General features: G+C 48.0%; 1 protein-coding gene across 2 annotated transcripts in view; it reads left to right on the forward strand.

The window, feature by feature from the left end:
• Window positions 1–501: 501 nt before the first annotated feature.
• Window positions 502–14,420, forward strand: part of Fbln5 (fibulin 5) — an 89,653-nt gene continuing 75,734 nt past the window's right edge. Inside the window, exons 1-4 of one of the 2 annotated variants that reach the window (XM_004649334.2) lie at window positions 502–936; window positions 5,574–5,628; window positions 9,130–9,181; window positions 12,145–12,402. In XM_004649334.2, coding sequence (XP_004649391.1) covers window positions 920–936; window positions 5,574–5,628; window positions 9,130–9,181; window positions 12,145–12,402 — 382 coding nt within the window. In that variant the 5' untranslated portion in view covers window positions 502–919. Of the gene's footprint in view, window positions 937–1,288; window positions 1,466–5,573; window positions 5,629–9,129; window positions 9,182–12,144; window positions 12,403–14,420 lie in introns of those variants that run through there. The other variant, XM_045155020.1, reaches the window with a different exon arrangement.

Genomic DNA, 14,420 nt, shown 5'->3' on the forward strand with positions numbered 1-14,420 from the left:
AAGAACTTCACCCAGGGCCCATGTACTGCCATCCACCATTCGGCTGGCTTTTCCCTTTTGTCTTTCACACACCACATTTCTAACTTGGCAAAAATCTCTTTCAAGCTTCCAGACAGTAATTAAAGCAAGCAAAGGTCCGGGAGAGGTAGTGAAGAAAGCAGGGAGGGAAGAGAGCGCCCACTGAAGTTTGCAGTCTGGACTTGGCCTCAGTGGGACTCCATTCCTCTCCTCACCTCTCTGCCCCACTCTTCTTCTCCCCAAGCCCTGCTCTGGGGGGGGGGGGGAAGGGGGGGCGTGGATCTGAGGTCTCCCAGCCTCTGGTTTCCCAATCCATCTTGGGTGGTGAGTTCGAGGCCATCTGGTTGCAGCCGTGATGGCCTGCCCAGGGCCCGCGGCACGCCCTGTCCCTCCCCGCTGGCCTCCCGGGGGAAGTCGAGGCTCCAGGCGCCCCCTCACCCCCGCCTCCCCCAGCCCTGGTGCTCTCTCTGCCCGCAGCCGAGCGAGCGAGCAAGCAAGCGCGCAGCCGGCCCGGGCTCCCCTCCCAGCGCCGAGCCCTGGGCCCTGGCAGACGCCCCAAGATTGTTGTGAGGAGTCTAGCCAGTTGGTGAGCGCTGTAATCCGAACCAGCTGTGTCCAGACCGAGGCCCCATTTGCATTGTTTAACATACTTAGAAAATGAAGTGTTCATTTTTAACATTCCTCCTCCAATTGGTTTAATGCTGAATTACTGAAGAGGGCTAAGCGAAACCAGGTGCCGGCGGCCAGGGCTCTCCAGAGGCTCGGAGCACCCCGCGCGCTGGCCCGGCCCTCGGCCCCCCGAAGCCCCCCGCGAGCCCCGGGCGCAGCGCAGCGCAGGCTCCCGGCTCCCTCCCGCCAAGCGTCTTCTCGCGGTCGCCTCTCCTCGGCGCGCACCTCGGACATGCCAGGGCTAACGAGGTAGGTCCCCAGAGGTCTGCAAACCTCCCTCCAAACCTGCTGGGTGGAAAATGGCTAAGGCTGAGATTCCGGCTGGGTCGGGGAGGACTGGAAAAGACGTTAGCTCAGTGATGCAATGACATCGTTAATTATAAAAAGCTGCGCCTCTGAAATTTCCATCTTTCGTTTAGGAGTGGAGATTTTTTTTTTTTCTAGGAGTTTCGAGAGGGCTTTGCAGACTTATTCCTCTAGCCTTTTGGAAAGGGCAGCAACTTTGTGCGTGCCTCATAAGAATAAATAAATAAATACATTATATATACATAATATATAAGCATATATATTATGTATATATAAAATTTTTTTTTTCCTGATTCGGGGGACCGATTGCTAGATCCTTAGCCATTGCTTTGCTGCGCCGGCGGTTTGACAAGCAGACGGAGACTGAACATTCCTGGCTGCTTTTGCTCTATGTCTCTGTGGGATTCGCAAAGGGCATGGGACCCAGAAGTTTCGAGCCAATGAAAAGTGGAGACTGCAGACAGAGATACATGTAAGCAAATGCTTTCTTTGCGGAAATTGCAATTCCAGGCGGCTAAACCTTGAGCCTTACAGAACTTTCAAAGATGACATCTGCCCCCCCCCCCCCCCGCCTTTCTCCAGCGAAACTCTTGAAAACATAGCTGCTTTCTACAAATTAAACCTTCTCTGTGTGGGTGTGTGGGAGGGGTGCGGGCATGCTCAAAGAAACGAACGCTTAGCGTTGTCATCCTGGATTGGGTACCAGCACCTCGGAGACAGTCTTGATAGTTGGTCAGTCTGGCGGTTTCCCTTGCATTTTAGAATGGTGAACCCACCTGATTTAGAAAGTTCCAGGGATGGCTTTGGTACACACCACTCTCTTCCCTCTGTAGTATTAACCATCATGCGTTTGGGGAGTTTTGTAGGGTTTTTCACAAGGTGCCAGCTATTGATGCGGCTGCAGGGGGAGGAGTGCGTGCGGGGCTATTACTCCATTCTTTGGAAACCCTGTCGGTTAGCCCGGAGCTTACTTGTTCCCCCCAGGACCCAGCTATGGCTCCTCCAGGAGACTGGGCTTGGGACTGGCCATCACCCATTTGCCTCTAGCCAAAGAGAATGAGGAACAGGAGAAGGGAGAGAGGCTGGCCGGGTTAGCACGCCTTTTCCACTCACTCTGGAAGTCCGCTGCATGCAGCCGGCCTGTTCTGTCTCCAACATAAACGAGACAGGATTTTATAACCACCCAAAAGGAAACTTCAAGTGAAGAAACAGGAAAACATTGAAATTCATAATATACAGGCTGGAAAATAAATTTGTTATTGTTCTTTCATTCCTTCCAGATATAAATCTGGCCCTTGCAAATATTAAAAATAAAAATTTTTTTAAAAAGCCCTAAGATTTGGCTCTGCTCTTTATAAGGTCAGAGCTGTCTCCAGTGTTGAGAACCTGGCTCACACAGGCAACTTAGATGAAATGAAAAGTGCTTGCCCTGGGGCACTGTGTGTAGGAAGTGGGCTTGCTTCTCCTTGCATCACATGAGAGCTCCCGTACTCTCTGGATCCCCTCCTTCCCCATGTTGCTGCTTCACCTGAACCCTGTATCAGGGATGGAGGGAGGCACGCTGGGTCAGCTCCCTGGGACTCCTTCTGCGAAGGCAGGCATCAAGGAATTAGAGCACCTTGGTGCACCTTGGCAGATCGAGCCTCCGGATGCAGCCAGGTCATCAGGTGTATAGCCATGCTGAAAAAGCTTTCAGGATCCCTTCTTCCCAGAAACCTTCCTTGATGACCTCTGATCCAGCCTGGCCTTTCTGCCCACCCATGCTGCAAACCAGCCAGCTCAAGTGGGTGGTAACTGGGTCGTAGCTTTGCGGCTCTTCTGCCCAGGGTCCGCGCTGGAAGTCATAGTTTCCAGGTAAATTGCTTATTGAACTGAATGGTACCAGCAACTTACTAAAGGCGTTGCATTTGCATACGTTGCACATTTTCTTCTATCTTCACCATATTTTGTTCTTGTTTTTGGTATTTTTTTTCTGCAAGGTAGGGTCTCACCCTAGCCCACGCTAACCTGGCATTTATAGTCCCAGGCTGGCCTCAAACTCACTGCAATCCAAATATCTCTGCCTCTCAGGTGCTGGGATTGAAGGCATGTGCCACCACGTCCAGCAATCTTAACCATGTTTAAGTGTTCAGTTTAGAAGTGTTACATACAGTCCATCCACTTAGCTGTGCAGCTAACCCTCAGAACTATTTTCACCTTGCAAAACAGAGACTCTGTACCAGCCAGGTGTGGTGACACGTGCCTGTCATCCCATCACTTGGAAGTGGAGGCAGGAGAATTAGGAATTCCAGGTCAGCCTGGGCTACATGAGACCACATCTCAAAAAAAACAAAAACAAAAACAAAAACAAAAACAAAAACAGCAAAAAGCTAGGTATGGTGGCTCATGCCTGTAATCCCAGCATCCAAGAGGCTCTGAGATAGGAGCATTGCCATGAGTTGGAGGTCAAGCCTGGGCAACATAATTCTAGGTCAGCCTGGGCTATAGAGTGAAACTGTCTCAAAAACTCCTAAAGAAGGGGGGAAAAAAAGCTTTAAACAACTTTACCCCATCAAAAAACTCCTCCTCTCCCTTGCTCCCAGCCCGTAGGAACCACTATATATCTATTTTCTGTCTCTGAGTTTGAAAATGCCAGGTGGGGCACAGAAGTAGAATTCAACAGCATTTTCTGGGGGTGTTTTTGTGGGTGGGAACCACTTAGTTCACTTAGAATAATACCGTCAGGGTTTACCTATGCCATCGCGCCTGCTGTTTTTCTTTTGAGATGAGATTGTGCAATGTTGCCCAGGTTGGTCTTGAACTCCCGAACTCAAGTGATCCTCCCACCTCAGCCTTCTGGAGTAGCTAGGACTACTGTCATGCAGTACTGTGCCTAGCTTCCCGTGTTGTATCACATGTCAAAATTTCCAATTAAAGTCTTAAAAAATATTTTTCTCTCACCGGGTGTGGTGGTGCACACCTTTAATCCCAGCACTAGGGAGGCAGAGGTAGGAGGATCGTTGTGAGTTCAAGGCCACCCTGAGACTACATAGGTTGGCCTGGGCCAGAGTGAAACCTTACCTTGAAAAAACCAAAATAAATAAATAAATAAAAGTATTTCTCTATCTCTCTCTGTGTGTGATTTCATTCACCTATGGATATTTGGTTTGTGACCTTTTAGTAATTGTGAATAATGCTGTTATGATCATGGTGCACACACATGTGTTCTGGTCCTGGCTTTCAGGGTTTTTGGGAATATACTCTGAGGTAAACTTGCTGTTTTATACAGGTGAGAACTGTCCCAGTTTTCTCCGGCAGCCACCATTTTTACCTTCCTATCAGCAGTGCGCAGGTTCCAATTTCTCCACACCCTCTCACTTGCTATTTTCTGGGCTTTTGTTTTGTTTTGTTATTGCTGTTTGTTTTTAAATCGCCACCTTAATGGGTATGAATAACCTCGACCTTGTAGTTTTGTTTGATTTGAGGCACAGTCTCACTGTAGCCCAGGCTGACCTGGAACGCATCCTGTGACCAAAGCTGGCCTTCAAACTCACAGTGGTCCTCTCCCTCAGCCTGCTGAGTGCTGGGATCAAAGTTGTGTGCCCCACTCCTAGATTCAGGCTAGGTAGTTTCAAAGCCTATTGGCGACCACAGTTCATCAGCTGAAAGAGACCAAGGACTGATTCACCTGCCGGCAAAGAGGCTTAGTGCTTTATGGGTGGCCATGCTGGCTCAAGCCATGGTGTCATGGCATTTCCCGCTGCTTCCCACAGCATTTCTTTTCCTCGGAGCTGTACATATTCCCAGCTCCTCTGCTTCTTGGCGTGACAGGTCCCACAGGTCACATTCTAGGCTAGGGATGGAGAAACTGGGCTGCCTGAGCTCAGGTTCTCTCATGTGTGGACTGAGGGCTCCAAGCTCTGGTTAAGTGACTTCTTTGGGCAGATCTTAGTGCCTCTGGTTCCTGCTTTTCTTTTTGGGAAAAAAAAACAAAACTTTTTACTTTATTTTGTTTTATTTGTTAGAGGAAGAGAGAGAGTGAATGACAGAAAGAGACAGAGAATGGGCATGCCAGGGCCTCCAGCTGCTGCAACTGAACTCCAGACGCATGCCCCACTTTGTACATCTAGCTTATGTGGGTCCCGGGGAATCAAGCCTGGGTCCTTTGGCTTCACAGGCAACTGCCTTAACCACTGATCCATTTCTCCAGCCCAGGGTCCTGCTTTTCTTGCCTTTCACGGTTTGAGGGCATGGGGGCTCATGCTCTGTCTTTCAAGGCTCAGGCCATCTCCTGGTACAAAGAGGAAAGACCGAGGTAACTGGTGAATGTATGATGGATCCCACAGCTGTGGGTCTTCAGCTTTTGGTTTCTAAGCAGCAAAACCCTGTATTCAAACGTGTGGTCTAACTCAGTATCGCAACCCGTGAAGCAAGCAGAAGTGGGCTCCGTGTGGGATGTTTAGGGGACCTGGAATCTGACCTGGGCTCTGTGGAGTGCACCCCATCTCCCTTACAAGCAAGCAGTGAAAGTCACAGGAGGGTCATGTCCCCCCTAGACTCAGGTATCTTTCTGGGCTCACACTGTTTCTTGCCCTCCACAGGATACTCACGGTTACCATCCTGGCTGTCTGGCTTCCACATCCTGGGAATGCACAGGTAAGGTTTTAACTTATCCAGAAGCCTGTCACAAGCTAGGGAGAGTGAGTCCCAAGATTGTGTGGGTGGGAGGCACATTACAGCTCACCTAATGGCACTCCTTGGGAGATAGAGACTGTGGCTGTGGCTCTGTGAGGCTGAGTGGGCCAGATGACTGGCAGGTTTGAAATGGCTTGAGAGCTGGAACTAGAATTTAATATTCTGATCCCAATCTTAGGCTTTAAAATTTTTCATTTATTTATTTGCAAGCAGAGAGAGATAGAGAAGAAGGGGGGAAAGAGAGAGAGAGAGAAAGAGAGAATGGACATGCCAGGGCCTCAAGCCACTGCAAACAAACTCCATATGCATGTGTCACTGGCTTATGCGGATACTGGGGAATCAAATCCTGGTCATTAGGTTTGGCAGTCAAGTGCCTAAACCACTGAGCCATCTCTCCAGTCCAACCCTGTTTTATTTATTTATTTATTTATTTATTGAGAGTGACAGACAAACCGAGAAAGAGGCAGAGAGAGAGAATGGGTGTGCTAGGGCCTCCAGCCACTGCAAACGAACTCCAGACACATGTGCTACCTCATGCATCTGGTTTAAGTGGGTCCTGGGGAATCGAACCTGGGTCCTTAGGCTTCACAGGCAAGTGCTTAACTGCTAAGCCATCTCTAGCCCCCAACCCTAGGCTTTTGAAATCAGATCAGGCTACTTCATTTGTATTCCTCAAGGAGCCTCACCTCATCCTCAGTTCCCCCTGTGCATAGGGCCCTCATGCATATGTGTATGACCACACACATACCAACTAGTGGAAGAGGTGAGAGAGGAAGTGAAGGTTACCTAAACATCCCAACATGCAGTGTGCAGTATAAGGTAATTCAGCTCCAAACCTGTGTGTGTGTGTGGGGGGTGGCATACTCTTGAACCAAGTCCCCTAGGAGAGTGAAGGGGATGGGTGAAGTCGGGTTCAGGGTGAGGGTTTGCACAGCTGTGGCATTCCAGACCTTGTAAAGCCACATAAAGACTGGACCCATGTGTGCCAGCCCTGAGAAATGTAGGCTGAACCCTCTGGATGGCTCAGAGTGTCCCCTCTGTGTGCTGGGCTTGGGGAAGTGGAGAAAACTCCATCTTTGAGCAGGAGAAAGGGCTGCAGACAGGAGATAGTTGTATTTTCCTTTCTGATAAGAGTTTTGAAGCAGGGCTGGAGTGTAGCTCAGTGTTAAAATGTTTGCCTATTATGCACAACACTATGAGTTTGATGTCCAGCACTGAAAAATATTGAGAGAGCTAGCTAGATACATACATGCATATACACTCATGCATGGCAGAGATAGATAGAGATAGGTAGATACATAAAATAGAGAGACAGATAAAGTAAAGAATTTTAGATGTTGGAGAGATGTTGGCATCTTCTTTTTTAAAAAATATTTTATTTCTTATTTATTTGGGAGAAGGAGAGAGAAAGAGGCAGGGGTGGGGTAGAGAGAATGCGTTCACCAGGAAGGGCCTCTAGCTACTACAAATGAAAACTCCAAACACTTTGGGCATCTAGCTTACATGGGTCCTGGGGAATTGAACCTGGGTCCTTTGGCTTTGCAGGCAAGTGCCTTAACTGATAAGCCATCTCTCCAGTCTGGATGTTGGCATCTTCTAATCCAGCTTCATGAGGTATAGATTGAGACATCTAGGTCCAGCGAGGACGATGATTATAAGATTGTGTTCACTGGGTTTAGGCTGTAATTGTGTGCACACTTAGTTTTGCAACAACTTAGAAGTAAGTAGTAGCAACCTCATTTTACAGATAGAGAAACTAAGGCATGGGAAAGTGATGCAGTGAACAGAGGCTTGAGCGGGAAGTTGAAGCCAGCTAGACCAGTGGCCTGAACCTACCCCACTCCAGCAGTGAGTTTGAGAGTAGGACTGGAACCTAGTCTCCTGGGTTCTGTGTCACAGTTTCCTGGATTTTCTGTTCTGTGTCTTTAGCCCTGAGGCTCTGAGGCTTTGACCTCTCCTCAGGAGCCCAGGCCAAGCTCAGCATTTCTACAAACCAACCCACAGCTCAGGGAAGCCCAACCTTGAAGTGGCAGGAAAGTTAGGGACAGCTCCCACAGTCCTAGACACTGGGTTCATTTCTATGAAATATCCAGGCACTTCCAAAGGGCCCCTTGGATTGTCCTTAGTACAATTTTTGAAAAAATTCATAGGTACAGCTGGGTGTGGTAGTACACAGCTGTAATCTGAGCATTGGGGGCGGTGGAGACAGGAGACTTAGGAGTTCCAAGTCATCTTGTGTTATATGAACCCCTTTCTCAAGAAAGCTGAAAAGAAAAGTTCATAGCCAGGTGTGGTAGTGCATACCTGAACTCTCAGCACTTGGGAGGCAGAGGCAGGAGGATCATGAGTTCAAGACAAACCTGGGCTGTATAGTGAGATCCTATCTCAAAACAAGACAACATAAAACAAAAACCTAAACTTTAAAAAGTACATAAAGTGTTATAGCTCAAGTTGTATGTAACATCGCGGCTGCTTGGGACTGCTATGACATTTTCTTTGGAGTTGTCTTGCTGAGAAGAGAGGCCCAATCCCACATTTCTTAGAAAGGGGACTATAGCTGCCATGCAGATCTTATTTTACAAACAGGATGAGGATTTCATGGCGAGCACAGAATTTATGCTGCATTGGGCACTGAGAAGGAGATGGCTCTGGAAGTTGGCTTCCCATTCTCAGAAGAGAGATAATGATGGGGTGTGTGGCATTGTGACCAATACATGTGGCCATTATAACTAGAGCATTAGAAAGCCCTCCTCAGGGCTGGAGAGATGGCGCAGTGGTTAAGGCACTTTCTTACAAAGTCTAAGGAACAGGATTCAGTTCCCCAGTACCCACATAAAGCCAGATGCACAAAGCGATGCATGCATCTGGAGTTCATTTGCAGTGAATGGAGGCCTTGGTGCATCCATTCTCTCTTTCTCTGCTGGCAAATAAATAAAAAATACTTTTAAAACAACAACCAAAATAAAGCCCACTACAACTGCTAAAAGTGAGCTGTCATGTAGCCCCAATACAGGAAGTTTAAAAAACACCAATGTTTAAAATAATTTAATAGGGGCTGGGGAGATGGCTTAGCCGTTAAGGCACTTGCCTACAAAGCCTAAGGACCCAAGTTCAATTCCCCAGTACCCACTTATGCCAGATGCACAAGGTGGTGCATGCATCTGGAATTTGTTGCAGTGGCTAGAGGCCCTGGCAAGCATATTTGTTTTTCTCTCTCTCTCCTTCTCTGTCTCTCTTAAATAAATAAATAAAATATCAAAAAAAGAAAGTCTTTAAAAATAATTTAAGAAAAAAATTATAAACAAATAGGGCTTGACACTCCAAGTATTGGTATTATATGCGTCTTTTTCCTCAATGCCATTTCCCAAATTTCCTGCAAATACAGCTAGAAAGCTTTTAGAGTTCCTAAGAAGTAACCCAGCAAGGTGATCTGGCCTCTTTCTTCTCTCCCCTTCCCCGCAGCAACAGTGCACCAACGGCTTTGACCTGGATCGCCAGACAGGACAGTGTTTAGGTAAGACGCACTGCTGACCCCTTGCTATGGCGGGGATGTCCCGTGACAGCCCCTTCCCAGGGCAGTTCCTCCTCAGCTGTTGTTCAGGGATCAAAGAATCCATCCTTGTCCTCAACAAACATTCTGTCTGACTTTGTTCCATAGAGCTGCTGTCACCAGTTCCCATGAGCATACACCGTACACATTTTGGATTCCAGGCCTCTATAGGACAGAATCCCAACATCTGTCTCTGAGGCTAAGCTCCAAGTGGTGGCAGGGCTGTGTTCCTTTCCAGAGGCTCAAGGGGTGACGTGGCTCCTGGATCACGAGGGAGGGTAGTGGAATGCACCTTCTTGTAGTTGTAGGTCTGCAGTGGTTTTGTTGTGGGCTGTCGGTTGAGGGTCCTTCCCAGATTCCAGAAGCTAGGATAACATTCTTCGGCTGGTGGACCCCTCTTCCAGCTCCAAAGCCAACACTTTGGATCAATTTGGATCAAATGCCAGTCATGCTTTGAGTCCCTTCTCTTTCCATCAGTCAGTTGGTGGGTCATGGCATCTCTTTGGCCAATCTTTCTGCCTTTTCTACTTAGAAGGACTCCTGGGTCACATTGGGCACCCCTCCATAATCCTGGATAATCTGTCCCCCTTCAAGGACAGCTGATCAGCAATTTGAATTGCATGAGCTGTTTTTATTCCCCTTTGCCATATCACCAGGTTTGAGGAGATTCTTGCAGTAGGGTATTCTCTTAGCATGCCAGATAGTGGGAGAGCGAATTAGACACCATGAATGTTGTGACATGCTGGTGTTGTAAGATCATGTCCAAGTGGAGGTAAACATAGTGGGCCCTGTAACAGCAGAGGAGAAAGCACTGCTTTATGTCTAGGGACATAGGACTGATGAAGGTCACACTTGAATTGGGTATTGAAGGATGAGCAGGATTCTGGAAAATCACAACCTAGTTGGAGGGAATAGCATAGGCAGAGAAGAGGAAGTGTGAAGAACAGGGCAGACCTTTGTTCTACATGGCCCCCACACTGGGGAGTAGTTTCATTTTGTAGTTTTTGAATTTGATTTGATTTAGGTCAAATCATTTGTCCTCCTTATTTTATTTTATTTTTTGTTTATTTTGATTTATTTATTTGAGAGTAACAGACAGAGGGAGAAAAAGGCAGAGAGAGAATGGGCGCACCAGGGCCTCCAGCCAGTGCAAAGGAACTCCAGACACGTGCTCCCCCTTGTACATCTGGCTAACATGGGTCCTGGGGAATCGAGCCTTGAACCGGGGTCCTTAGGCTTCACAGGCAAGCGTTTAACTGCTAAGCCCTCTCTCCAGCCCCATTTGTCCTCCTTGAGTCACCTCAGCTGAGAAGCAGAGGGGAGATAGATGGTCTGAAAGAATGACGAGTCAACTGTGTCCTGGGGTCTCTTGGCTTTACAGTAAAGCGCTTTGATCAGGGATGCCCTGTACAGCTGGAGAACAGACTGCTGCATTCTGAACCTCGCCATTCCCCTTTCCCAAGCTGGGAGTTGGCGCAAGGTTTTCAGAGGACATGGTGGGCAACCTGCCTGGATCTAGCCCCTGGTTCCACACAGAGCAGGCTCCAAAACGGATGGCAGGGCCCAGCATACAGAGCCAGGTCTGCTGCCCACTGGAGCCGGAAGTGAGACCTCCCTGGACTCCTCTCTAACAAGGTGGATTTTCTAGACAGACCACCACTCTCCTTCCAACATGAGCTGAGCTCCAGTCTGGATGGACGTGGTGCTGTTTGCTGGCACAGTGTGAGCTGACTTTCAAGTAAGGCTCTCCTTTCTTAGCAAGTTACTACCTCTGAGCCAAGCCTTGTCATTTTGATGCAAAGGTCTCTTTCTCCCCTACTCAGCTATTATTTGGAATGGAAGTGGAAATGATTCATGTTTCCAGAGTAGAGAGAGTATGGGCGTAGGAGCTGACATGGTCTTACGTTCACACACAAGCACTGTTTGGTTGTGTGTATTATTATTCTTACCTTCTTTAAGCAAATCAAGGCTATTTTTATTTGCTATATTCATATATAATGAAAAATATATATATTTGTTTGGGCTGGGGAGATGACTCAGTGGTTAAAAGCACTTGCTTGTGGCCTGGGTTTGATTTTCCAGTACCCACGTAATGCAACACATGCATCTGGAGTTTGTTTTCAGCGGCAAAAGGCCCTGGTGCGCCGGGCGTGGTGGCGCACGCCTTTAATCCCAGCACTTGGGAGGCAGAGGTAGGAGGATCGCCATGAGTTCAAGGCCACCCTGAGACTACAGAGTTAATTCCAGGTTAGCCTGGACAAGAGTGAGACCCTACCTCGAAAAACCAAAAAAAAAAAAAAAAAAAGGCCCTGGTGCATGCATGCACGCACACGCACACACACACACTCCTATCTCTCTCTCTCTACATATATACATATACACATGCATTTGCTTGGGTTTCAAATGCGAGGTTCTCTCTGGGGCTGTGAGGCTGTGGAGAAAGCACTTGCTGTACGACTCTGAGTTTGGATCTCTGGTCCCTGCATGAAATCCAAAAGCTGTGGTTGGCTTCTGTAATCCCAGTGTGCCTGCAGCAAGAAGGGAGATGGAGACAGAACCTTCTGGAATGAGCAACTGTCTCAAAATGAGATAGAAGGTGAGAACTGACCTGAACGTTCACACGCTCACCATGACACGCATACGCCCACACTTGCACACATGAACAAACACACACACACACAATAAAATAACATCAAATAAATGAAATAAAGTGTGGGGCTTTCTAAAGAAAAGCCAGAAGTCGGTGATGGGTCCAGTTTCTGTGGATGGGCTCATACTTGGAATGGTGGGACTCTGAGGGCTGATGTGCGGGTGGTCATTTAGATTCCGTTCAGCCATTGTCTAAGAGCTCTGTACTGCCTGTGGTGAGCTGGCACGGTGTGGCTGGGGGGGCCCCTGACAGATCCCCCTTTCTGTGGCCTTTGCAGATATCGATGAATGCAGGACCATCCCAGAGGCCTGCCGCGGAGACATGATGTGTGTCAACCAGAACGGCGGCTATCTGTGCATCCCCCGGACCAACCCAGTTTACCGAGGGCCTTACTCGACTTCCTATTCCAACACGCCCTACTCGGGTCCATACCCAGCAGCCGCCCCGCCGGTACCAGCTTCTAACTACCCTACGATTTCAAGACCGGCTGTCTGCCGCTTTGGATACCAGATGGATGAAGGCAATCAGTGCGTGGGTGAGTAGCCTGGCGTCTGTCCTGGCCCACCCTGCACTTTGGTGGGGGCACTGTCCAATCCCGTGGGTCTCCCCAGATAAAAGCTGTGCCAGGTACTGTGCAGCCAAACAATGACCTGCTGTCTACAGATGTCTTAATTGACTCTTCCAGCCAATCTCTGGGTTCCTTTCTACCTTGGGAATTGAACTAACCCTCCCCCCACTTTTTTTTTTTTTTTTTTTTGCTTTTTTTGAGGTAGGGTCTCACTCTAGCTCAGGCTGACTTGGAAATCACTCTGTAGTCTCAGGGTGGCCTCGAACTCATGGTGATCCTCCTACCTCTGCTTCTCGAGCGCTGGGATTAAAGGCGTGCGCCACCACGCCTGGCTGAACTGGCCCTTTTCAATCTAGAAAGCCAATTTGCTTTTTCTCTTCCCTTACCTTCCCTCCTCTCTTTCCTCTTCTCTCCTCCTCCCCTCTTCCCCCTTTTCCTTTCTTTTCTTTCTCTTTCATGATCAGGCTCACATATTCCCAATTAAATAGCAACCTGTCTGGTCAGACTCAGTGGGTGACTCTCAACGCAAAGCTGGAGCCTGGGCAGGCATTGGGAGGAGCTTGCACTCCTGCCGGCAGCCTGCGGAGCCAACGCGGCCGCACTACGGCAGCAAGCACATTCCACGGGAGGGAACCTGTGTTCTCATGACTAAAAGGAGCCCTGCAGATGGGAACCCCGGGTAAAAGTGGACAGCCTACATCATGAACCCCAGTGGAGCTGGCAACAGGTATGACCAGTGCCCTGGAGAGCCTCTGGTTCCATTGACCGGCATTATCTTGGAGGAGAGTTGCCTGGGGTCCTACTTGACTGGGGTGAGACCAGATCCATGCACCATCTCTAGCTGTGGGGGAGAATCTAGAGAGAATGAAGGCTTTTTTTTTTTTGTTTTGTTTTGTTTTTGTTTTTCAAGGTAGGATCTCACTCTAGCCCAGGCTGACCTGGAATTCACTATGGAGTCTCAGGGTGGCCTCGAACTCACGGTGATCCTCCTACCTCTGCCTCCTGAGTGTTGGGATTAAAGGTGTGCACCACCACGCCCAGAACTCTTTTGACTCTCTCTGCAACTCTTTTTTGAGCTTGGTTTCCCCTTTAAGGCGTGTTTACTCGTGACATGAGTGTCCTATTATACGTATGTGGTTTGAGAAATATAATACATACACAAGAACTAGAAATATAAAAGGACACCATAAAACATGTGTGAAATGACATTTTAATATTTCCTTCTAATAGTCTCAAAGTGTGAGAGACCATTAATGTACTTAGTGAGTTTTAAAAAAATAATCAAGAGAGAGAGAGAGAGAGAGAAAGAGGCAGATAGAACCAGAGAAAGAGAATGGGCGTGCCAGGGCCACCAGCCACTCCAAATGAACCCCAGACGCATGCACCACCTTCTGAATCTGGCTGATGTGGGTCCTGTGGAATTGAACCCAAGTCCTTAGGCATCCCAAGCAAGCACCTTAACTGCTAAACCAACTTGCCAGCCCTACTTAGTGAGATTTTTCTGTGGTTTTTCAAGGCTCTGCAGTGTTGGGCTGTACCCAACATTTAGACAGACTGCGTTGATTTCTTATAATGCTGTCTATATGTTCATGTGAATGAGTATGCATTTCCATTTGAATATATGTAAATGATATGCAAACAAATGTCCTTGAGAGTTAGAAGGGAAGATTGGATACAACTGAACCCAAACTCCTGCGTTCTCACTGGAATCAAAAGATGTACACGTGTGTATATGTGTTGGTTGAGGTTTAGTTTGAGCATATGCCATGGAAAGGAGTGTGAGACCCAGTCTAGATACATGTCCCTCAGCTTTAGAACAAGGATAGCATCATACTTCATTATGATATGCAGCACAATAATAGGCCAATGTAACTGGAAGGTATTTTTAAAACATTTAATGGACAACTTCCATAAGTATAGACAATATATACCATGATCATAATCCCCTCTCACAACCACTAGTTTCTCCCTTCCAAATCCACCCT

The sequence above is a fragment of the Jaculus jaculus genome, chromosome 7, assembly GCF_020740685.1.
Source record: "Jaculus jaculus isolate mJacJac1 chromosome 7, mJacJac1.mat.Y.cur, whole genome shotgun sequence".
NCBI lineage: Eukaryota > Metazoa > Chordata > Mammalia > Rodentia > Dipodidae > Jaculus > Jaculus jaculus.